At 43.1% G+C, this 26,825-nt stretch overlaps 2 protein-coding genes across 4 annotated transcripts in view; both read right to left on the reverse strand.

Annotated features, from left to right (window-relative positions):
- LOC126272006 (uncharacterized) overlaps window positions 1-26,825 on the reverse strand; it is a 216,196-nt gene that overhangs the window by 94,571 nt on the left and 94,800 nt on the right. The gene's annotated exons all lie outside the window — the stretch shown is intronic.
- LOC126272009 (uncharacterized) overlaps window positions 11,573-26,825 on the reverse strand; it is a 39,243-nt gene continuing 23,990 nt past the window's right edge. The window contains exons 1-4 of one of the 3 annotated variants that reach the window (XM_049974497.1): window positions 15,650-15,686; window positions 15,139-15,549; window positions 14,860-15,067; window positions 11,573-12,035 (exon numbers count right to left, since the gene is read on the reverse strand). In XM_049974497.1, the coding sequence (XP_049830454.1) occupies window positions 11,677-12,035; window positions 14,860-15,067; window positions 15,139-15,534 (963 nt within the window). In that variant the 5' untranslated portion in view covers window positions 15,535-15,549; window positions 15,650-15,686 and the 3' untranslated portion in view covers window positions 11,573-11,676. Of the gene's footprint in view, window positions 12,036-14,859; window positions 15,068-15,138; window positions 15,550-15,649; window positions 15,687-26,825 lie in introns of those variants that run through there. The other 2 variants (XM_049974496.1, XM_049974495.1) reach the window with 2 other exon arrangements.

The raw sequence follows: 26,825 nt of genomic DNA on the forward strand, positions 1-26,825 counted from the left end.
TGCACTGTTTACAGAGTTAGTGACAGAAGGAGTTGTAATTTTCTCATGTCACACGCTGCTGCTTTGCGTTTATCTGTCTCCTTGTAGGATGTATCCCCCTCTTTATCATTTTATGTAGGCCTTATGTAGGCATCGTATAATTTCTGAACCGTGATCGCATGTGAACAGTGGACACTATACGTCTTCGCAAAGCTATATTGCGTTCGTATCATGAACAGGGAATGTTTTACGACTCGATAAGATTGTTCAGTGCAGAGAAACTGTGGACCAAGATGTTTGTCTGATAGGAGAGAAAGGTTTTCGATCTAATGTTACAGCCAGTTTATAAGTGCAAAACGCCGTAGTCGTAGGAGTGAGTATGTTTATGTTCTCCATCTTACGAATACCCTCCAAGTACAGATCTAAGACTCTAGAACAATAATTTAGAGTTGATACCTTCGTTGATTTAGGTAAAAATGTATCCAACTCAATTCGTCTCGAACGCCATCGCGTATAAAAATAAGTCTTGTCTTGCTCTTCTTAACTGTGTGCTATTACATTACAGCACTTTGAAATCTGTTACTACACAGTGGTAAGGAGTGCTAAAGCTCCTCGACATGGTAACATCTCGAAAAATCTCGTGCTCTTGGATGGGTTGGGGCTTGGAGAGTTATATTCATTCACGAGATGTGGAGTGTAGCGCTCTTCTTCTGATCGCTTGGAGATTAATTCTCTAGCGGTGCTGCAGAGTGTGTTGGTCAATTACTGCGTGAGGTTAGTCTTTTACACTAAGATGGGGAGAATGCTCTGTGACTCGCATACGCTGAGAGAGATAGATCGTAAATTAAACACTATGCTCGAAGTGTTACAAATATTTAGAGCGTTGTCTGATGTAATTTGATCATGTATGTGTTCGAGAATTAACAATGAATGCACGTACTGCACAGTAATCTACCCAAATTCGCAATCATACTCGCAAAGTGATGTAAAAGGGGCGGTTTAGCTGTGATACTGAAATTGGGGGTTGGGGGGGGGGGGGGGGGCATGCTGTCACAACAATGGCCGCTGCTGAACTTAGTGTCAAATTCTTCGCACTATCAGGTCTGTTGCTTAACATTACAGTACATCGAAGGTGTCTTTTCCATCACATCCACGCATCGGTTACCACATAACAATTGAGAGACATAGCTTGTTTCAGGTGGGGGATTGCGTACATGAGTGCAGATTTACCAGTAACTCGAAATGGAAGGCTGAGCCATCATCTGTTCCGTCACGGCGACATATGGACTTAAATGTAGAGGTCATGAAAGTCTTTCGCACGGTAGTTTGGAAACCCTCACACAACGCTGCCAAACTCTTCTACTTTCCTTATGTTGTAGCGTGTTTTATTTAAAAGTAATTGTTATGCTATCCACGGTAAGAATATGATTTACATAGTGTAATGTCTAGTTTTCTGTCAGAGGTCGTGGATTAGAGCGTCTTAATGCCAGTGTAGAATGTGACATAGAGGTCGAAGTCGTGGCAGAAAAAAGAAATTTTTGTCGGTGTCCAAGTGCGTTAAAAACACTGTTTCAAACAAGTAAACAGGGCCACAGTGGGCGTTCCTTGCGATTTACAGTATAGTACGTCGGATACGATAATTCTGCTAATGGATTAGGTTATTTCAGCTTCTATAGTTGTTAATTTTTATCTGTTTGGCGGTGGGGGGGGGGGGGGAGAATAACGATGACAGGATGTCGGGCTTGTTGACTTGAATGGATGTGGATCTGTAGTTCTTGTATGTAGTTTGGGGACGCAACACAATGCGCGCATTTCGGCCGAATGGTCAAAACACGGTCCTGTCGCAGTAACTCAGTTCGCTCTGTTTCTACACGGGCTGCAGAAGGTGGTGGATATGGCTTTGTCCGACTTCTGCTCAGTCCCCGACTTAAAATGGTATGATCACATGTGCAAAGTTGTTGCAAGATGTGTACGGACTGACTAAGACCATGTTGGATTTTTACAGTAGCAGATAGGTTCGAGAAAGGTGATCTTTCTCAATGAGTCATCGCCTTTAACTCAGTGGATAATTAACACAACATCTGACATAGTATCGAGACATAATACGTTACACATACTGGATAAATATCCAGCGGCGTGAGAGAGTTGCAGATACCGGTGACCTACTTCGTTCCGTAGCCGAATGACATTCAAAATTCATTGGGCGGGTGTGTGATATGTCCGTATTTGAGGATCAGGTTTAAAAAAGTACATCTATTTCTGAAAAGGTAACGTGTATGTGCTGTTGTAGGGGGGGGGGGGGGGTTGTTGATTTGACTTGGGGTACTGTGATAGTGAAGGAAAGAGTATGTCTAGTGCTAAGGAAGGTACAGGTATTTCCAGAGCCACAGCATTCAACAGAGTGTATTTCCAATACTTCGCTCATTGCCGAATACCTTTCAGCTGAGATTAAGGTCGTAAGATTTAATTGTAAGTATAATGATAGAAGAAATATGTGAGGCGTTTTCTAGAATGCATTCGTGTATGCAAATTCTGTGGTGGTAATGATTCGCGCTCCCACGTTAATGGTAGCGGCTTTCCGAATGCAAAGCCTGTTGGAGTGTAGGAATGTATGATAACTTTACCATGTTCTAGACAACCGAATAGCGAACTAAGTATGCCCTGGGCTGCTTTCGTGATCAAGTGTAAATTTGAGAAGATGGCGCGTTTGCGGTGGAACATTATTCCCTCCCATGTAAATTGTTAGGTCGACTGATTCTGCACTTTGATGCCTTTATTTAGTTGAGAAAATATGGATTGTGGTGTGTTGGACACACGTCTGCCTGTTCTCTAGACGCGGGAACGATCATAGTTGGTTTGTAGAGAATATTGATCATCTCGGATCTGTTAGATGACCGACTTCGGTATTCGGGAGTGCTAATTTCACTTTACTCTACTTGGTTCTAGTTAGTCAATGGTTTACAGCACGCTGCACATCGCGAAAGTTTGGTGTTTGTGAAGAAATAATTTACAGTGTATATGTTGTGCATCTTAGATTACAGTACTTACGTCACTACAGTGTCCTGTAGTGGTATCGATGTGAACTAAGTCATCTGGGCTATCGACTCGGTGGTGAATACACTTGGTGGTGGTGCTGCCTCTAATTGTTTGAATAAAGGCTGGTGTATTACTTCGGCAGTTGACGATTAGCAAGGAGACACTTTTAGATGGATTATTATTTAGAAAGTTTACGAGTTGTTTGGCTATCTGGAGGTAAATGCTCTGCATTGTTTATGAGTGGTTCACATGTCTCTTGATTATGCAATGCGTTATTTTTTACGGTTTACAGTTAGCAAGAGTGGGTTTAGAGCTTTATGGATGAGTTATGTAGGAGTAGTTTGCCGGTGTGTATGCTGTGGGTCATAACGGAGCATGTGTTCTGTAATACATATACTCCAACTATGTGGTGTGCGTACTGTAAGACCTTCCATACACACACCATCAGATTATGTGACTTGTCGCTCTAACGAAGTACGCGAGCGTCAGCAATATGTCTCATGATCTTATTGTGGCGTGTTTATCTTCTGCCGTTAGGTCAGAGGATAGAAATGCCACTTGCACGCTTAGAGTAGCAGATTGACGGTGACCAACTTTAAAAAGAATTGATTAATTTTCACACACATTAATTAAAATAATAACAAGCATAAAATTACTTAACTTGCTTCTGGATGATCTTCATAATTCACAATCTGAAGCTCCTTTGGTCTTGGTGCGTTATTCTTATTCTCACATATCTCTGATACTTGACAAAGTGTCTATACAGTTATCTTCATGGCTATGTACAGGAATATGATAATTTATTAGGTGCAAGCTGAAACTTGACTATAGACTGGTACAGACTAATGCAGACTGGTACTGACTGGTGCAGACAAATGCAGACTGGTTCTGACTGGTGCAAACAAATGCAGACTGACTAATCGGAGCTCTGTACACACATTATAATACTTCATGCGTTCAAGTATCACTGCGCGAGTGTGATCTGAGAGGAGAAAAGGTTCTACATTAGCAGTAATCTCATTGGCTGCGCTAAATATTAATGCGCGGATCTGCGGAAGCAGAATTTGGTCCGTCTCTAAAGCAGCACCATGTAGTAGCGTGGAGACAGATGATCGCTGCGCCTGCTCTGTTGTGCTTAGTGGGGCGCGCTCTAGTGGGAAAGTTGTGTATGCGCTGACTACGCGGAACTATGTACACAACAATCCATAAATAAATTGCCTGCCAAATAAATAAAGTACATTCCTTCCTCTCTCCATCAGCGTAGTGCGTGCTGAGTCCTTTTACCACCTGCCCCCTAGGAAGAGTCTGGCGACTTAGGATAATGGTGGTGGTAGTGAGCTTCGTTTGCAGCAATTTTCTTGCGTTTGTAGCGAAAATGCAAGTGAGCTTTGTTTACTGTTAGAATTCAAACTCGGCGCTGGTTCCTAGGAAGAGGTGGCGGTCTGGTCCTTGAAAAGTAATTGAAACTATATAGTTGAACACCTTTTCATACCTATATGAAATTGTAAATTGAATTATTTCATATAAATAAATTTAAAATGGATTTAAGAACCAAGGTAATTGTTAGGTTAACGCGCGATGTGGGTGTTAGCATATTTACAGAAGGCTGTGTCCGGGGGTGGCGTCCGAGCGGTAACGTAGGCGGTCGGTCGCTCGCGGACCGGTGGAGCGGCGACTTTCCGGTTATAATGGGCGCGCGAGAGAGAGCAGATAATCTTGTGTCATCACGCGACGACTCGGTAGTCTCCTCTGGCGTTCACGATATGAACGAAGCCACTTGAGCTCTGGAGCTCATGGTGTATACATCGGGTGCAGCCATTTTGAGTAACTGTACTTGCGTCATGATCTGACGTCAGGAGAACGAACTCTGGTGGCACTGATATGAACTAAGCCAGTTCCTGTCTAGCTGCAGTGGAGAACACACTTGCCTGAAATTCGTTAAATAATGAAGACAAGTCCATTTTCCTAGGTGTGACGCATTATCATTTTGGAATTTTAACTTCCCTCCATTTCCTGGTGGGGGGAGGGGGGTTAGGATAGTGGCGGTAGCCCAATATTCCAATTGACCTTCTTCCTACCAAAATTCAAACTTCCCGCCAAAATCCGCCATCTTGGATGACGTTACTTTGGGCTAGAACACAGGTAGTTACAATACTCACTGGGTTTTTGCCACACTTACACACACACAACCCCCACCCCCAAGACAGACCCCCTCCCAATTTACTTCTATAGAGGGCGACAACTTAGTCTCAACAACTCCGATTTATTACACGAAAACCCTGTTGGTGCTGGTGGTGTGGGGGCGATGCCACGATATATTCTCTTATTCAGAAGTGTTTGCAACATCACTATTTGCTACCCTGTCGTCTTGAGGTGCGTGTAATATTATGTCTACAATTGTTACTTAGATCCGTCTATCACAAATGAGTAAAAAACAAATTTTTCTTGCCATCTTCGTTGGCAAATTTCATAGATGCTATCTACATGTGTTGCTTTCCCTACTTTTATCCATTTTGTAGTGCTGTCGAAACGAAATTTCGTATGGCGAAAAGCAGATGAAGAACAGCTGTGAAACAGGAAAAAAGAAGCCAGGTAAAACAGAATATATATGAAATTTGCCACTGAAAATGGCATACAAATATTAAGTCGTCACATAAGTGATAAGAAAAGTTTGTTTTATTCAGTTGTGATAGGCGGATATGAAGTAATAATTATCATATAATCTTTCCAGCATCTTCTAGCAGAAGCTTAGTAGCGCGATAGGAAGGTAGTTCGCTGCATCTTCTTTAGATTTTCCTTGCTCTAGTAGAGCAATATTTTTTGCAATTTTATATTTCTGAGAGATTTTTCCGCTGTTCAGCCTTTCACAGTAAAATTTTAGTAGCTATTATCGTGATATCCAACATAGTTGCTTAATGAACTCGGGAAATACGTCATACAGTCCAGTAACTTTCCTATTTTTGGAGGGATGTTGTTACTAAGTCAGGTTCCTCATCAGCAAAGGCCAGGGAAATGATATTGTCTCATACTTTTTCTCTCTTGTCCCTCTCTTTTTCTAAAACGGTCTGTGGGAAGATGTTATATCAAATTCCTGATCCAGGATGTCTATTTCCCCCTGTTTTCCTACTCCTGTTAGTGATCTCTAGATTTTCGTTGTTTCCTGCATCTTGCTTTGTGCAATTCATTAAAAGACTGTAGGCTACTTTCTCCTAGGCCTGGACTGACCGTTATTTGATGTTCTCTACGTAGGTTTCCGCACCCTTGCTCCAAAAGAGGGCGTATTGTTTCCTGCGAGTCACGAAATATGAGTTTTGCTGTCATTCCAGCGAACATATTCTGGATGGTTTCTCTAGGTGTTATCAAGTACGTGAATGAACCAATTACTTTCCGGGCCAGCCAACAAAGCAGTCAAAGTGCTGCTACTCCTGCTCCCACACCACCTTTCCTCCTGCAGGCATCTAGCAAAAGGTCTACAGGTAGCACTTACTGTTGTTTCGGTTAAGTATTTTTAAATACAAGATGTTAACAAGGGCCGAGTGAATGGTAGAGCAATATCAGCGAGGTGAAACTATATTGTGCTTGTTCCCAAGGATAATACAGAGATGATTTTCTTTGGCATAATTATACACTCCTGGAAATTGAAATAAGAACACCGTGAATTCATTGTCCCAGGAAGGGGAAACTTTATTGACACATTCCTGGGGTCAGATACATCACATGATCACACTGACAGAACCACAGGCACATAGACACAGGCAACAGAGCATGCACAATGTCGGCACTAGTACAGTGTATATCCACCTTTCGCAGCAATGCAGGCTGCTATTCTCCCAGGGAGACGATCGTAGAGATGCTGGATGTAGTCCTGTGGAACGGCTTGCCATGCCATTTCCACCTGGCGCCTCAGTTGGACCAGCGTTCGTGCTGGACGTGCAGACCGCGTGAGACGACGCTTCATCCAGTCCCAAACATGCTCAATGGGGGACAGATCCGGAGATCTTGCTGGCCAGGGTAGTTGACTTACACCTTCTAGAGCACGTTGGGTGGCACGGGATACATGCGGACGTGCATTGTCCTGTTGGAACAGCAAGTTCCCTTGCCGGTCTAGGAATGGTAGAACGATGGGTTCGATGACGTTTTCGATGTACCGTGCACTATTCAGTGTCCCCTCGACGATCACCAGAGGTGTACGGCCAGTGTAGGAGATCGCTCCCCACACCATGATGCCGGGTGTTGGCCCTGTGTGCCTCGGTCGTAAGCAGTCCTGATTGTGGCGCTCACCTGCACGGCGCCAAACACGCATACGACCATCATTGGCACCAAGGCAGAAGCGACTCTCATCGCTGAAAACGACACATCTCCATTCGTCCCTCCATTCACGCCTGTCGCGACACCACTGGTGGCGGGCTGCACGATGTTAGGGCGTCAGCGGAAGACGGCCTAACGGTGTGCAGGACCGTAGCCCAGCTTCATGGAGACGGTTGCGAAATGTCCTCGCCGATACCCCAGGAGCAACAGTGTCCCTAATTTGCTGGGAAGTGGCGGTGCGGTCCCCTACGGCACTGCGTAGGATCCTACGGTCTTGGCGTGCATCCGTGCGTCGCTGTTGTCCGGTCCCAGGTCGACGGGCACGTGCACCTTCCGCCGACCACTGGCGACAACATCGATGTACTGTGGAGACCTCATGCCCCACGTCTTGAGAGATTCGGCGGTACGTCCACCCGGCCTCCCGCATGCCCACTATACGCCCTCGCTCAAAGTCCGTCAACTGCACATACGGTTCACGTCCACGCTGTCGCGGCATGCTACCAGTGTTAAAGACTGCGATGGAGCTCCGTATGCCACGGCAAACTGGCTGACACTGACGGCGGCGGTGCACAAATGCTGCGCAGCTAGCGCCATTCGACGGCCAACACCGCGGTTCCTGGTGTGTCCGCTGTGCCGTGCGTGTGATCATTGCTTGTACAGCCCTCTCGCATTGTCCGGAGCAAGTATGGTGGGTCTGACACACCGGTGTCAATGTGTTCTTTTTTCCATTTCCAGGAGTGTATTTCTTGATTAGGGGTGTAACTGTGACAAGCTGCTTGTATCACAGTAGATTAGGCAGAAAAAGTTTGTACAGACCAGTTCTCACGCTACGGTACCCGTTCACTGTGGCGCACACATTCGTTCAAGAAACTGGAGCACAGCTCATTTTACGACGAGGTATTTTCCGTGTTCGACATTCAAATTGATTGCTAAACTGTTGCCGGTCGGTGTGGCTGTGCAGTTCTAGGCGCTTTAGTCTGGAACCACGCGACCGCTACGGTCGCAGGTTCGAATCCTGCCTTGGGCATGGATGTGTGTGTGATGTTCCTAGGTTGGTTAGGTTTAAGTAGTCTAGGGGACTAATGACCTCATGTGTTAAATCCGATAGTGCTTAGAGTCATATGAACCATGAAAAGAGGAAGGAGGTGAACTGAACTGTAAAGAAGAAAGAAGCAAAATGGGAACAGTGATCGTTCGAAGGACCGCAAGTTCAGTATAGAGCAGCACCAAACAGCAGCGGCGTTGTGGCTGCCGGCACGGTAGCTCAGCACGTATGTTTTGACAGAGCACAAATTGTGTGATTGTGAAACTTGCGTTCATTTGTTGCAGTTTATGTCAAACTATTGTTTCCATCATTTCCTTGATAGTGATCACGTTCATACGAACACCTAAATCGGACAAGGAGGCATACCTCACTTACCAGGCGTACAAATTAGATACGTCGGTAATAGATTCTTATCGTATGACACGTACTGTCAGTAATGCCGTGTATGATATACCAGACATGTTTTCCCGTGGAAGATTCCGGTGGCTTGAGACCTTGTCATCGAACATTTGAGGTTCGCATTCGAAAGCCGCTGCCTTTCAGCTGCTAATAGCTGTGCAGGATCGATTTTCATTATAGGTCTCTCCGTTACATCTCGCTGTTGCAAATGGACGTTACTTAAAACACATACACAAATTTGAATACCGCAAACGGCGGGGGAGCAAGAAGAACAAAGATGCACATATGAGGTTTGAACTCTATTCATCCACTTAGCAGTCCAACACCGTTGGAATTTTTCTAATTTTGTTCATCGCGTTCATTCTAGTCGGACGTCCCATGACACCCGGCAAGTTCATTTTTCAATGAGTTCTTTTATTACTGAAGGCAACTAACCCTCTGAGCTACCGTGCTGGCTATCAGTTCGCTGTTCTACTTTTTTTTTTTTTACATTTCAGTACACCTTCCTGTCCTCATGCTTATCTGTGTTCAGTTTTTGATGGGCTATCCACTGAGCCAACATTATCTCGGAGGAGGAGGAGGAGAGGGCGGGGGGGGGGGGGGGGGGGGGAGAGAGAAACGATGGGGAGTTTTCCCTTGTCAGCTAAAGCTATTGTCTAGACACTGTACAATCTATATCTCCATTGTTCGCTGCCTAACTCAAACTCCGTTAGAACCCTGCATCGGCTAGAAAAATATTCGTGAATTGTGTATGCACACAACCAGCCGTACAAGAGTGAAAGCGTGCCGTACCGGACACTTCAGGCCATACCGAGAGTTCCATATGTCGTAGTTCCTGTATCACTGCCTGTACTCTAAACACAAACGACATAATTCCTGTACAGCGATAACATTTGTAATTGAAAGTCGCCGCTTGGTATGTGCGGATATATACAATACAGCAGTGCCTACGTCGAGATGAACGGTGCAGTGTTCGTGATACAGGCACCGGACTATCGTAAGAAAGGAACACATTTCTTATCTTTTCCACCTGAATTTGATGGAGTTTTTCCTAGTTTCCTTACACATCTTACCAGACCTACTCAACTGTAGGAGACAGTTAACTTTCCTTTGGTAGAGGTGTTAAGTGTTCCATGGGAGTCCTATGTTATCTTAGTATCTGCATGACATCCTGAATAATGTAGCAGTTTCGTGTTCGTACACCAATTTTAATTCTTTCTGTGTCTAATAGCTTGCAAACTTGATACTCGATTGTGACAACTTCACATTTAACCTTGTTGGTTATGGCTCTGAGCACTATGGGACTCAACTGCTGTGGTCATTAGTCCCCTAGAACTTAGAACTACTTAAACCTAACTAACCTAAGGACATCACACACATCCATGCCCGAGGCAGGATTCGAACCTGCGACCGTAGCAGTCGCACGGTTCCGGACTGCGCGCCTAGTACCGCGACCTTGTTGGTTAACAGAGCTGAATATTAGTAGTGAAGGCAAGCTTTGTGTACTAAGTAAAAACAAATTCTACCTTAGTTGCCACGACAGCTTCACTACCCACAGATTTAATACGGCACGTTTGCTTGCTCAAACAATTTCCAGCGATACTGAAAGCGTTCTATAGTTCAATTCTTTTATCTTAGCGGTTCGCGCATGCCCGCCCAGACGCGGGCGCCCCAAGAGAAGTAGCGCCATAGTATAGTTCGCAAACTTAAGTTTATGGGGAGGGCGCAGTTTATGAAGTAATGCAACCACGGCCGCATTAACTCTTTCGCTGCTACTTTTTTTGTGGTTTTAGGGCGCACAACTACAATGGTCATTAGCGACCTTAATTTTCGCTGCTACAGAGACGTGCTCCACGCAGTGCGCGATTTTGTCATCACTGCACTGCTCACCTGTGCAGACACATGGTATTTCGACTGCTTTGACACTATTCACGAAAACTATTTGACCCAAAAATTTGATTTCTTTTTTTACACATCTTGACTGACGTTCTCCCCATAAATGAATTAGTGTTGTTTCTATGTTCAACGCAGGTATTGTTCAGCATTAGACGTAATAAACCATTGCACGAAATTTTGAAGAGTTTGCAGAGGTAAAAGTCCATAGCGTATACTTTCTGTATGGTCGATTTTAGTTTACACTATAAATGTCAGAAAATTACATTAAAACTAATAAAATTCATGGAGACACTTCGATATTGTTTTTAAATAAAGAAAATATTAAGCACCGAAGACGGTTTGAACTCTTAACCTTTCACTTAGCAGCCAAACAATTTAACCATTATGCTAATGCACCTTATTGTTCAATAAAGCTCCTGGAGGACTTTAAAATACTAAGCAACATACCGAGGAACACTGTTGGTGTTACTATGAATTACGCATGTTTCGTCGATGTATAATAGGAAATAATTACCTCTGTTTATTGCGAAAACGCGCTTAGCGAGAATGATACACCTTTTCTTGCTATCGCCTGAATTATGAGACTTATTGGTTGTTTGGTATAATTAAATACTAAGCAATTGGTATAAAGAATGCTTTTTACAAACTGTCTATAAAAGAAGGTATGCTATAAAGACATTGCTTTTGTTCAATTGCTTTATCTATGACTGAACGTTTCTAAAACTGAAGACAGTCGTCCGTGCTCTGAACTGTAGTCGAGCTCTGGCAACGTCGTTCTCTAATGATTGGCTGACTGTGTTGCGACGTCAGATGTCCAGAACGAATCTGAACTCGTCCGCCGTCGTAAATGACGCGCACTTTATTATGCCATTATTCCAGTAATACGAGTGAAAGTAGTGTACACACGGATGCCAGTATTTCGTTTTATTTCACCAATAAATAAGTTAAAACCAATTCTCTGGACTACATACATTAAGCAAAGTTTCGAATTACAGGAAGATATCTGGCAGTGATCACTGCTGCGGCAATGAGATGAACCGCTCCGTGTGGAATGTGTCCGTGGACTGAGCTGTGGGCAACGGCTGCTCCTGTGAAGCCGTCGTAGTCGGGAGTCTGGCGAATGAAGCGTCCCTGGAGGACGAAGACGGCGAAGGGGCGGCTGTGGGCGGCGGCGCCTCCCTGAAGAAGCGGCCCACGAGCGGTGCCCGAGACAGCAGCCAGAGGGCTGCCCCCACCTGGAAGGCGGCCAGCGCCGTGGTGGCGCCAGCTCCCAGCCGCAGCGCCTGCCAAACGTGGCCCGCAGGTGTCGGGGTGGTGGTTGTTTGGGTCCGTGCCGCAGAAGATGTCGCCTCTGCCGCAGCTGTCTCTGCATCTGGACAAGGAGACACACCGAGTCACGCCAAGGCCGGCAAGCAGCGTCCTCGCAAGTTTTCACTGCCAGGATGGCTGCATTTTCCAACAACTTTGGAAGTAAACATTGTGTAAGACGTCGTGGTCTCCTGACCTTCATTGCTTAGATTTTCCGCCCTCAATCACATTCAGCAAATCATTCGAACCCAAACTCGATAAGATAGTATCAGTGTTGTAGGAATTCATGTAAACGATATGCAAATAAGTGCGCACCGGGGTTGAAAACTCGAGGCTGGCGTACACATACATTCCAGACAACGTTCACAGGAGCTTAGTCCAAACACATCTATGTCGGCCAGTGGACGCCTGTGTAGCAGACAGCGTTCGCCCAAGGGAAAGAAGGAACGACCCCGTGTTCGGCTTCAAAGCAAATTCCGCTACATTGTGTGGGAGCGGCAAGCCTACGCATTCCTCACATATAGCACACAGTTTCAGAGATTCACAGGGAGACAGCAAACGCCAAAAGCTCATGCTACAGATTTCGGGATTGGTCGCCTTAAACGCAAAGTCATTCTCCAGTTTTAGGAGAGCAATGCTGATTGACAGACAGTATTTCTGACTCCTTGAGCTGAAGGACTAATGGAAGAGACCGAAAGATATAGCCCTTCACGTCTGGCGCGAAGAGTGGCCATTCCGTAGTCGCTCTTGGAGCGAGAACACGTAACGAGAGCGTGTGCGCTCGTACGTGAACTCGAAGAGTGAGGAACGAGTCTCTCCTCAGTACTTCACTGGGAGAGCACCTCTGTCGAGAGCTAATCGGATTGCGATTCTATACCGAGTCCTTGCGATTAAGCGTTGTTCACTGTGTTCGTTGCCACTTATTGTGCAGTGTGAACGGACAGAGATACAGATAAATGCCTGTGAGCTAATTTTTTGAGTGGCATTGCAGTGGACTTTATCTGACCAGTCTACCACGCTAATAGTTAGACTGGGGGGGGGGGGGGGGGGCGGCCGACAGGAGTTCTCGACTTCCTCAAGGCTTAGGGAGAGTTTGTTGGCGAAGGTCAATCCAGATATATTTCGCTCTATGTTATTTGTCAGCAGCGAGCGCTGCAGACAGCAGTCATCATAGCTTACAGTATTGTGCGCTACAGTTATTGCGACCTCCATGTTTCCTCCACAACAGTACAGTCCAGTGCAATTAATTATAATTGATAATTATTCAAGTTCAATCAATAACAATATTAAACTGTATAGAAAGTTTATTGGTGAATCCTGTTCTTAAGAGTAGACTCCACATTCCGAAAACAAACCAGAAGTAACTTGTTCAGTTCGTAACTGAAAATGCTATTGTGACATTTCAGATCTTTAGCAAAACCTGAATTATCGTTAGTTTCATGGTTTTCTTACACTAACTACAACTACTACAGTACCCAAGTATCATTAGTTACGTAAGATATTGTTAATATCTGTGCCATTTCCTTACAGCGGACCACTCCAGAAGATGTTGCTGAAAGTTTTTCCTGGCATTTCTCTTTAGAACATTAACAGGTCAGTTCTGAAGTAGTGGGGTGGTGGTGGGGGGTGGAAATTACATCTTGCAGGGGCCACAGGGTAAAGGGTACATCTCAGATTAATCCATTGCGCAGCATAACAGAACAGCAACCCACACGGTCAATTGTTTTAGCCGTTTAAGCCTTTTGCTGTGTAGTGTGGCGGAAGGGGGGGGGGGGGGGGGGAGGAGAGAAGAAAACTTTGACAAAGTGCTAAAGGTATCGTACATGAAGTGACAAGTATATAAAACAAAGAATCAGATTATTTTGATATGACTCATGAATTATGAACTCAACAACTGTCAAGTGATTGAGCAGAGCATTTAATAATGCATGTTGCCCCTCATGTCTACCCAATGTTTAACAAGGAAGGTATCCTGAGTAGGAAGGCGTGGAGGTCCATATATGTCATTGATTAAGCCTCTGAAGTATTCAGCTTCTACATACCCGCAGGTCCTACGGAAAGTGCTATCATTAGCAACGCTCCACGTGCTACTTGGTAGAGCGGAACCACCTACGCCGAGATAACACACAAAACACCATGAGGAAGTCCTTGCAAAGGAGGAACATTTGCTTTGGATATGCCAGCTGCTATCAAATCCGACCAGCTCTTATACTAACGCACAAACCACTAACACTACCCGACGATGTTAATGCGATATATTGCCCGACATTGAACGATGAAATTAAATACAGCAATGCTGACGGAGAAGCCAGCACCGGTACCTAGCTGCAGCAGCCGCCGCCGCTGAGTACCCACTCCACATCAAAGGTATCGGCCTGTGTGATACCTATTACTAATAACGACTACCACTGCACGACTTTTTTCGCAGGCATCAAGAAAACCGCTGCTGCATTTACAACCCACCGCAACTGTTTCCCTGACACTTTCTCCGTTCAACTTTCGACCCAATTTATCTCCAGATACAAATGCATAAGTCATCAACCATAACCCGACACGAGCGAACTGAACAGTACCAGCCTGTTGTGATTCGTCACCGAGTGAAAACCAGAGACATGGCATGAAGTGGCGCTACGTTATAAATAAAACTCTTCGATGTCCGAATAGGATGGTATGTGCAAAATAAACATTTTTAAACTAACGACTCTTTGGAAAGTAAAGAAACAAGCTTTTTAAGTATTATTCACGTAATGTACAGATGAAGTATGCAACTTCCAAAATAAAGACGTTTCCATGAATTTGTGGAAAACGAGTAGCTAAGTAGGAAGGCTTACGTCGCTCTTGTTTCCATTGACTTATTGTTGCCGCTAACAACTCCGAATGTAACTCACCACTGGCTGCTTCAGCTTCTGCGCCGTTCAGTCGGTTCTCCAGCTTGTCCATCCAGCTGTCCACGATCTTGATCACACTGTTGTACTTCTTGATTATCGTTGTAGCAACCCTGTCAAGTCTCTTCCTGCCGATTCCGCTTACAGCTTCGGTTTTATCCAGTGCGGGGCGCACGATCTCCGTTATGTGTTGTGTGATAGCATCGTACAGCTGAAAAGGAGAGAGCTTCGTTATGCTGTTTTCACGTAACCATCTCAAAATTTACATTTGTCAACTGTTACCTTTTCAGGTGATTCCCTCACTGCGGGAAATTTCTTCCCTATTACTACCAAGCCTTCGCTAATTGCATTGTCTGCGTATTGAATAATTGGCCGCAAGCTTCTCAGTTTACGTTCTGCAAGTTCCAGAACCAAACCAACAACTTTTTCAGTCAAGTTAAGTGACCAGGTGATAATAGTGGCCTTTTGCTTTACAGAGCGATACGCATCTCTGCTCTTCTGGACTGCAATTACAACGGCAGGCCATTGTTTCAGCAGCTCTGCCATCTTGTATGTCTGCTCTGGCGCCTCCCCAGCTGCAGAAAGCTTGGCCGGTGCAGTAGTAGGTGCTACTGGCACAGAGCCCTCAGACTGGACTGGCTTGCCATCTTCAGACCTCATAACGGTTGATTCACACATGTTGGGTTGCTAAAACTAATTTAAACATACAATTACCACTCATACATTATAAACTTCAGTTACTTTTAACCACCACTATTAAATTCTGCAATGAGAACTAGGAACTTCCACATACCAGGCTGTTAAGAAACCAGTGATCACCACAAGACTACATTCTGATTTGGCTCAGGCGGGAATTTATAGCATTGAGGCGCTCTGCATTGTGCGTTCCACGGTAGAGGGCGTGACTGTCTGACGTGTCTCACTGTTACTAACATTACCGTTAGCTCTTTGATTTATTTATTTTTTATTTTCAAAACAAGTAGCAATATTTATTCAGCATCTAGATGCTTATAGGTGGTTTCATCTAAATACAATACTTCAGTAATATAATCCGCCCAACAATATGTGTTGTGTGTAGCGATGTAGTGCCAATCGTCCAACAAATGTTTGTCTTTCGCCACCACGCACGGGACTAAATCTGTTCTAATACACACGACATGGTGTAAAACGGATAAGTTTTTGAGGAAAGAGTTTCTGGAAAAATTGAAAAACTGCAGATGTTTGTGGAACACATCATGCGAGAAGTATATCAATATATATGCAACAAATGAGAAGCACCTTTTTTGGTTTTGAGTACGTAATGGTTTCGGGTAGCACGTAGAAACGACAAAAGTCCTCAGCCTTGTGTATTTAAGTTTATAGGCTTTGTTTTCCGATATTTAACGGAATATTTAACGAAAATGAAATTTCAAAACCGAATCACCGATAGATTAGATCTTAGATTTCATTTCCGATACATATCGGAAATAAGACCGAAATACAGACAGTTGATGGACTCGTATTCATGAAACATACTAACTACATTGTTAGAAATGTTACAAAAGTCCAGGCTACATCCACAACTTCTACTACGAAGAGCAAAGTGTAGGTCTGTTTTTACAGTTATAACAGCTGTTCAATGCTTCATTTCTTATATATATATGTTACTGTACTTATTAGACGATCTGCGCTGATACTGCTGTTGCCTTTCTTCTTCTAATTCGAAATTTATTTGTTAAACTTACTAATGACTCAAATGGCTCTGAGCACTATGGGACTTAACTTCTGAGGTCATCAGCCCCCCAGAACTTAAAACTACTTAAACCTAACTAACCTACAGACATCACACACATCCATGCCCGAGGCAGGATTCGAACCTGCGACCGTAGCAGTCGCGCGGTTCCAGACTGAAGCGTCTGGAACTGCTCGGTCACTCGGGCCGGCTGTTAAACTTACAGGGGACGTCGTTTTTTTACATACTTAAATGTGAGGTGCTCGTAACTTTCGCCAGTCGCTTGAACTGACATCCTCTCCTTGCAAGCTCGCAGCCTCTTTCACGTCTGCACCGTATTGTTTTTCGTTAAGAATGGTTTGGTGGCTTTCCAACAGCTCCGGAAAGCACTTTTAATCATTACTTAGACGATTACGAAAATAATTAGCTGCCAGCTGATTAAGTAACAGAATGGAGGTGAATTTCTTTCCTTGCATTAGCCACTTTGCGCACAGCTTCCCTCGATTTTATTTTTATTTTTTTTAGACCTCGTTTCTTCTAAAACAGCCAAGGCAAACACCCATTTCCGTTTATGTGTAAAACCAAGCGGGATCTCGTAGAACATAAACTCAATGAACATAAGTAAACATATCACAACAACAGGACGGTGCTGTAATCGTCGAGTGCAGTCGGTTGGAATGTGTGTAGGCTGGGACGAAATTGGGCGGTCGGTCGGCCGATAAATTGGTGCGTGTGTAGAGGCCCGAAACGTTTACGCCATGGCACAACTGCTTGCTACACCAGCGCCACATTCGTGAGGTTTCTACCGGGAAACATTTACACTAATCAGTCAGACGCAAAGTTTCAACTCCTATGTGTGTACTTTATTCCGGTAGTACTTTTGAATAGTGCATGTTTGTTTTCGTTTTATTGGAGATTCGTTATTTTTGAAAAACTGAAAGAACTCCAGAATAAATCTGTCATTACGCCTTCGGTATATAAGTGTTGCATTCCTGTTTTTGTTCACTCTGCTGCAGTTCTTCTGAAATAATGTAGCATTTGTAATGTAGGTGGTTCGTTAATTATTAATGTCTCTGGAGCTCTATTTGAAACGCGAAGATGCCAAACATAGCAAAATGTCGACGTTTGTGTCATGTAAATGACGCTGGGTTATGAATTAGCGTAACGCCATCAAAAAATCCAAGTCCTATCACTTTCCGTAACAGACCAACGTAGTCTACATAGTCGCGTGTAGGATAGTTTACATTTCTCCCGAACAAGAAAAGTTTTATTTAATATCTGGCATAAAATTAATTTTCTGCATAGAATATTAGCGAGTTTCGCGGAAATGTTGTCACCAATGTGATAACCACTTTTTTTTGTCATGTTGAAAGCTGACATTTAGTGGTCGACTTGTAATTAAAATTCAGTTAGTAAACTGCATTCAGGACCTGCGTAAGGAATTTTTGTAGTTTCACACAATTTTTCGAACTGCTTTTTCTAGTATTAGTAACAACCCCCAGGCACTGCTAAGCAGGTGCCATATGCGTATTGCTACTTAATGGGCAGTGCTTATCTGATATACATGGTTGTTGGACCTCTCACGTAATGTAGAATAAGCGAGATATTTTGGGAACTTTGGCCTTTTTTGCTAGACGTGGTTGCATGTTTCTAGTGCATGATACTGAATACGTAACAACCTGTGGGCAGTGCAATGCAAATGTTGCTTACACCGATACAACGGGTAAGAGTCTACAAATTTCTATTACACAACATCAATGGAGACTCGTTTAATAAAGTCTGCTGTCTGGAACGACAGGGGACATAGGTTAACTTTAAGAAAAATTAAAACCCCGTCGGTAGGTGGTGATTTGGGCTGGAATTTACCACAATTTGAGTCAAGCTTTACGTAAAAGTTTTCTTTTCAGACAAGATAGAAAATTTAGATTAATTCATATAGTCGTAGTTCATTTATTACTGTTACTGTACCTCATGTAGCTTTCGTTATTCACCCATCTAGAACAATAGTTTTCCAAAGGCACTAAGCAGTTCGTTCTCCTTAATGTAGCAGTCGGGTATCAGGATACTGAATGTTTAAATAAGTAGCAGAAAGTAATTGAACCTAGTTTTGTACTTGGTACTACAGCTTAATGTAAGTTGGATGGACATTTGTGTACATACGTAATTGAGGTCGAATCCGTATACCTAATTCGAACAAATAAGGCAAATCGAATATTAGTGAAAGCAGATTCTCTGATTGAGCACAAAAATTCACCAGAGAAATAAATTTTAGGACTAGAAACGATATATAATCAAATTGCATTATTTTGTCTCCCGCTGGGTTGCTTCTAACATTACACGTGGAATATGCAAGGAAAAGAAAAGATTGCAAATGCACTATCAAAATGTCTGTAGACTATCAAGCTAATTTCCCGATGTTCTTGTAAGGAGAAAAATATATTTGTCCATGTTATGTCCATTTTAGTTATTTAATCGCATACATATATAAAATTTTGTGCCATTACATAGTTGACTACCTAAACTACGTTTAAGAATGGCAGGACGCATTTCATTGCCTGTATGTTGTGGTAGTTTGATTTTGGAATTTTTTGTAATTTGATAATTTGCGCAAATCAAATATGACCATGCAGCTGCAACAATTGCTTTTGATGCCATATGAAAATCATTTATAATTGTTGACAACGAGACAGATCGCAAATTAGTTATGTCAACATTTCAGCATTTGCAATATACGGATGTCAAAAACAGGCTGACCCAGGAGGAATGGTCAATATACAGGGGTATGGCAGGAAACATTAGAGCCAAAAAATACAGTAAACATGGGCTCTAAAGTGCATGCCTTAAAAGCGATGAACAATTGTTCATCTTCACGATTGTAAAACACATTTCTACTGAACACTGAAGGTATGCATTTTAGAGGCAATGTTTTGTAAGGTGTCAGGCAAATCCAACACCTTACATGAAAACCCTGACATGATAAGCAAATTCAGTAGTATGTCACATAGCTCCAAATAAATCGTGACATTAAATTAACCAAAGTAATACGAGTAACGAGTGAGCAAATGGAATACCACAGACTAACACAAGAATGCCTAAATGCATGTCGTACCTTCCCACCGTGAGGCAGACGCAGTTCCGAGGGGAGAAACGAGGACAGAAGCCGAGAGCAGAACTGTGTTAAGCTAGAAAAGGGAGGGGCTGGGCACCCACGCCGCGAGCCTACCTGTACAACTATACAACCCGCACGTTTTAGCGTGAGGCTTTTTCGCGTCTCAGGTATGTCAAGGACAACCCCCAGCCCATGTTAAAAGCTAGAGCCCTCCAGAAAAGCAGTATAGATCTTACTATAACACAAAAAGGGCCACTACCACCCGCAAGTTTTAGCGTAAGACTTTTTCGCGTGTCTGTTACATTAGGATCACTCCCCAGCCCATGTTAAAAGATAGAGCCCTCCAGAAGAGCAGTATAGATCTTAGGATAACGCTAAAAGGACCACACTAGCTGCAGGTTTTAGCGTGAGACTTTTTAGCGTCTCTGTTACGTTGCAAACTTTAAAAACATTGCCCCCCCACGAAAAGTATAACGTTTCCCATTGGATAGACAGAATTTTTGTAGGCGGAGCGTAAGGTTAACATTGAGACCCTGATTGGTCAGATGAAAACACAGCCAGATAGCTTTTTTAAACTAACTTCGGTAAATTGTAGTAAGGAGAAGTTCGAGAGTTAGTTCCGAGACGGCGGGCTGGACGGCTGGTGCGCCGGCCGCTGTCGCCCTGACGCTGCCTAAACACCGACAAGGTAATGAACGCACGCGATGCCGCATTTTTGAGCGCATAAGGCTTCACTCAGAACTGCAGAAGTCTCATCTGTTACACCCCCTTTTTGCGTAATACTAGTGTCGATCGTTAATTAAAACTCATGGTGTTCACATTTGCCACTTGAAGTAAAGATCTGAAACGCGATGATTTTTCTATTTTATAGTTATTGAGAAGCCACATCAGCCACTGTAATTTACGACAAGTTAGATAAGTTATTAAAGATAATTGAGGGTCACTGTAGACCATTTTTATAGTTTTCTCTTTTGTGAAACTTAAATTAAACCTAGATTATAGATGTGATATGGCATAGGTCATCCTTCGATCGATTGTAGAACTTGGAAACCCATTTAGGGAATATTCGTTCACATTTTTGTTGAACGCTGTTGGTTTTTACCATCCTGTATTAAAACATTCCCTTTTATCAATAGTGCAATTTATAAACGATGTTTTGTGATTAGAATAAATTTCCAATGGTAAACTTAACTGCTTTTTCGACGTTATTTTACCAGCTAACTAAAAATAGGAAAGCCTTGAACCCTTTCCACTATATTTAGTTAGAATTAAGATTCTTTTACAGGGAGTGCAGTGGAGCTGACGCTGAGATCATTTAGTATTTGGTTATATCATCGCTAGTCTCACTGAACTCTTCTGAACTCTACATGTCATGTGTGGTCTGGCGTCTCCTTACCAGCAACAGGTCCCAGGTTCAAGTTAATTCCCTAAAAAACACGCTCAGAGCGTCGTTGCGCAAAAGTGGTAGGGAGACACGATATAGTACAATCAGACACCACCATGAATGTTTAGAGTTTACCAGACGTTTTTGCTTCGAATGATAGGAACTAGCGTAGCAACTGAAATTTGACCATTCCTTTGATTTGCAGCCACATCTATACTCAAAAAATTAAGTGCATAGTAGAGAGTACTAACGAACTGTGCCCGTTATTTGGGTTTTCTTCTCGTTCCATTCAAGTATGGAGCGCGGGAAGAATGACTTCAAATGACGTTGTCCTCATGATCACTATGGGAGCGATGAGTAAAGAGTTGTAGTATATCCCTAGCATCATTTAAAGCCGAGTTTTGAAATTTACAAGTAGGCTTTCACAACGTAGTGTGCCTCTGTCTTCGTGTCAGTTTGTTTAAATAATTCCTTGTTGGTCAATAGCCAGATGAAAGTCTTTCAACTGGACACCACTTGGAAGACTTGAGGGTCCCTAGTCTACACCAGCTAGCCAGCCGGGGAAAGCGAACTTCCGATTTAATGGGGAACCACTTGGCGTTCCTGGCGACTCCTTACATCATAGAGAGATGAAGACTTGACATTTCCTTGGTCCGACTGGAATGTGACCCACACACCAATCGGGTTCCACGATCGCGCTTGTCAGACAACCAAGTTCCTAATACATAAATAATTGTGGATTGAAATGGTTTCATAGCGTAACCGTTTTCCTGAGATACCGGTATTAGTCACCAAACAGGCGTCTGTCATCTGATGCCATATCTTAACAATGCTATTCAACACTGTACGTTTAAATTCAGAACGAATGGTCGTGAAGCTGTTGTACTTTCAAAAACTGTGCGCAGTGCTTTCGTAACTGTAGCAGGTAGCTACTGATCAAGAGTTCTTTCTCAATGTCTCATGTAATACTCTTCCCTTGTGTATTTTTAAAGTTTTAAGTTACTGGTAACTTTGCCAATTTTTGTATTCCTTGGCGCTCTTCACGTTGGCAGTCTGTTTTTAAATGCCGATTCAATGTTAACAAATTTGTTTCACTTATTTTTGTATATCCAAGTTAATCCCCGTTCGTGGCAGTTCGCGTGTATAGTCTTCTCTCGCATGGCCGATGGTAACGCTATTTAGCAACAAGTAGAGCTCTTAGGCTAGAACACAACACAGGAATCTTGTTAGATTCGTAGTTCATCGAAAATAGTAGGGCAAACGTAATTCTGGTAACAAATGGAAGCCTCAGAGTGAAAAGCAGCTACATAAAAAATTCACAAGCGATAGGTTTTCTAAGACTCTTAGAGAACAAGAAGCGATATTCCTTCTCCCAGAGATTTAAGAAAGAAAAGAAAAATGAGGTACATTCTAGAATATGACAGTGATACATTCACTCCTTTGACATCAGGCTCCCAAAACCGGATTTTGTAAACAGATTTCCCAATACCGCATCTGGGTTGTCATGTACACACTTCAAAATCGATTTTGGAAATCCGCTTCTTCTAGCCGGATTTCAAATTCGGCAATCGATTTTCGCCCCCATTTAAACGCAACCGCTTTCAAACGTGGTCCAGTTGTCAGGTTACATCTTGTTTTTAAAAACTTGCGGCTAGTGTAGATATAGTGGATTTTTGTACAGTGAAGTATAAGTAGAAATCTGTTTGCCCCTCATCTAGCTGATGAGAAATAGCGATTGTGGGGACTAAATCAGAAACTCTGACGGCTGTTTTCCAGGCACCGTACTTACTGGGCTCGAAAATGCGCTTCCGACCTTAGCATGTAAACACGACAGCGAAAAACGGTTTCCGAAATTCGGTTTTTGTCTTTCGGTATATGTCGCCTGAAATCGTAGTGAATGTACCAACTTACAAAACAGTTGGTATCTGATATTGCTTCTTAAGAGTATGTTTGCCTTACATTTTGGATGTTGTAACCTTGATATTTGACACCGTGTGACTTCTTCTGGAAAACACAATGAATGTGGGCGGTAAACAATGCTTCATGAAGAGTACAACTTAGAAATGTGAGTATGGCGAGGATTAAAACGAACGTGGAAGAGATGGGTGATAAATTTTGCATTCATTGCCTAGTACCACGCTGCATGAAATGTTTTTCAAGATACTCGACAAAGAAAGGAAAATTGCAGAAATGTGTGTAGAACAACCATACCTGTATGTATCTACAGATTATTCATAAGAGATGATCATTTTTTTAGAATTACAATTAACATACACTCCTGGAAATTGAAATAAGAACACCGTGAATTCATTGTCCCAGGAAGGGGAAACTTTATTGACACATTCCTGGGGTCAGATACATCACATGATCACACTGACAGAACCACAGGCACATAGACACAGGCAACAGAGCGTGCACAATGTCGGCACTAGTAGAGTGTATATCCACCTTTCGTAGCAATGCAGGCTGCTATTCTCCCATGGAGACGATCGTAGCGATGCTGGATGTAGTCCTGTGTAACGGCTTGCCATTCCATTTCCACCTGGCGCCTCAGTTGGACCAGCGTTCGTGCTGGAAGTGCAGACCGCGTGAGACGACGCTTCATCCAGTCCCAAACATGCTCAATGGGGGACAGATCCGGTCGTCTTGCTGGCCAGGGTAGTTGACTTACACCTTCTAGAGCACGTTGGGTGGCACGGGATACATGCGGGCGTGCATTGTCCTGTTGGAACAGCAAGTTCCCTTGCCGGTCTAGGAATGGTAGAACGATGGGTTCGATGACGGTTTGGATGTACCGTGCACTATTCAGTGTCCCCTCGACGATCACCAGAGGCGGTACGTCCACCCGGCCTCCCGCATGCCCACTATACGCCCTCGCTCAAAGTCCGTCAACTGCACATACGGTTCACGTCCACGCTGTCGCGGCATGCTACCAGTGTTAAAGGCTGCGATGGAGCTCCGTATGCCACGGCAAACTGGCTGAAACTGACGGCGGCGGTGCACAAATGCTGCGCAGCTAGCGCCATTCGACAGCCAACACCGCGGTTCCTGGTGTGTCCGCTGTGCCGTGCGAGTGATCATTGCTTGTACAGCCCTCTCGCAGTGTCCGGAGCAAGTATGGTGGGTCTGACACACCGGTGTCAATGTGTTTTTTTTCCCCATTTCCAGGAGTGTATATCCAGATCGGTGTTGAGATGCGGATCCACAATATGCCGCGCACGGGATAGGTTTCGGAGGTGGATCTGTCACGCTCGATGTATGAAGCTTTGTTGGGATGCAGATCCACAATCTATCAAATGCGAGTCAGCGTTCGGGTGTGGATCTGCAGCAGACTGTATATAAGGAGCTATGTTCAGAGACGGATCCACCACCCGCCACATATATGATAGGATTCACGGGTGGACCAGCCAAGCGTTCCGTACGGACACGTATTCCATGTTCGAAGTTTGATCCACCAGCCGATGGGACTGGGTCCTGAGAGGGAGGGGGAGGGGCACTTGGCCAGAGTAAGGATGAAAATTTCATTGGTGTTAATAGGATTGTAATGTATTTCATTTTTTTTACTCTGTATCTGTATCTGTATCAATTACTGTGTACATGTGAAAATGTATGGGAGTGATAGCGTAAGATCTACATATTAGTGTATATCATTGACTACAAATTCAAAGCATTCTTTCTGGAAGAAATAATTTCATTGAGTTAGAGTTAACTGATAATGAAAAGAAGGAAGTCATCAGTACTTAGAAGCTTTTCCTGGGAAATATAGTTAAGATAGCTAATGAAAATGAAACCTAAGTCCATTTGAAGGTCTAAGTTATTTCTTTACATTTTCCAGTTTCAGTTAAAGACTTTTTTTTGCAATTGCCATTTTATGTTCTATGTAAATATATCTTGAATGTAAGTGTGAATAAGTGCCCCTTGGGTGAATAAATATGGGATGCACCACAGGGTGGCGAGAGGGGGGGACTTGTTACCAAGCTGGATTCCGGGAAATTATTCCAAAGTTACATAGAATCCCATCTTGGGAACCTGTAAGAATTTGAAATAACGTTTCGCGACAGCGCCGGTTCGGTTAGGGACTGGTAGCTGGTTGTACTTGAACTAATGTCCTAGGCACCATGAACAAATGACAAAACAAAAAATGAAGAAGGGCTCAACCAGTAAATAATCTGGGCAACAATACTGTTAATCTGAAGCGTTGGCTCGTCCGGATGGCTGTTTAGCTGATGCTTTTCCGAGACATAAGAAGGATGTTTACTATGTGTAAAGTTAGGTTGTCAATAAGTAAACTTCACTTGATTATTGTCATTATTAAATGATTACAGTTTCATTTTGTGAAAGACTCTTGTCTGCGGACTAAAATATTTTGTAAAAGGACTGTTGCTATTTCAAACGACGCAGTAGCGATCTGTAAAACGAACAGTGTTATTATATAACTGTATTAAATGATGTTGTCACCGTATATGACAATTTTCGAAAACAGAAGTGCATCATCTGATGTGGTGGATCTGGATCAGTGATACAAATCAGTGCACGTTGTCATAGACGTCAGTGACGGTGTAGCCAACCACGTCCGTTGTGTGTCATCACGGACTGGTGAAATACGTACAGGAAACATACATGGACACCCACCACAGTGCGTGAGTGCGGAATTTACCCAATTTCTTAAATTGTGCTGTGTGCAATATGGAGAAAAATTGCTACCCTTTTATATGATTAAGTTACGTGTAGACGAAAAGAACTGGGCGAACTAAATAAGTTCACAAACATACACGAACACTAACTACATGGGAGGCGACACAATATGAAATGAGCTAATAAAACTTCTTTCCAGATTATGGTGTGTAAGTATGAATTCTAATGTGTGTGTGACTTATTTAATTTACGCTACTGTACTGCTGTAAACAGACGCATGAGAGGGCTAGCGGACGGACAACAATGCAGAGTCTCAACGTCACAGCAGCACGTCGTCTTCATCTCTGCGCGGACCGACGCAACAAGTCATCATCAACGAAAGAGACAAACTTTTCGTCATGAAAAGTAAATGACATATTTATTTCTATAATTTCCATTTCTATGACGGCAAATTAACAATTATCTACCTATATTGTAAATGTGAAACGTTTCTGTAATAGGATTTTCTCATACGTTACTTGCCATAATAAAGTCATGGTAAATTACAATTTTTGTCTTTGTACTGAAGCAAATTAGACGCTTGTTTTGTGCACAGTCTGAAGCCCTGGGGTGGTTTTTTCCCTGGTTTTCCCACTCCCGGCTAAACCTGAATAGGAGAGCATTTTTTTTAATTTTTTTTTATCCGTTGTCCTTGTTGTCTTCGGTACACGCAAGTCAAGTAGGGGAGTAGGAAAGGTAACTGAAGGAACTACAGGGATAATACTTGTTACTTAGTACGACTTATACCAGTAAAATACTAATGCCTAATTAAGAGAGAAATGCAATAATACAAATTTTAAATGGACTCTAGATCTAAAAATGAGGGTAGTGTTCGTAGCTTGCTAAGGGACAAGTAACTATCACATTTTCGGGGGCCATGTGCCATACCCATGACGTTATTGTGAAAATTTAGAAAACTAGTGCGACGATATAAAAACAATCATAGTAACGAAAATATTGATAAAAGCCATAAAGACCATGTGTTGTGATTATTGCAGTGAATATTGTAAAATACAGAAAATAACATTGAAAATTACTATTATACAAAAACTATGTATTTCAAGGATAATATGTGAACAAAGACAAAAATG

The sequence above is a fragment of the Schistocerca gregaria genome, chromosome 5, assembly GCF_023897955.1.
Source record: "Schistocerca gregaria isolate iqSchGreg1 chromosome 5, iqSchGreg1.2, whole genome shotgun sequence".
In the NCBI taxonomy this organism is placed as follows: Eukaryota; Metazoa; Arthropoda; class Insecta; order Orthoptera; family Acrididae; genus Schistocerca; species Schistocerca gregaria.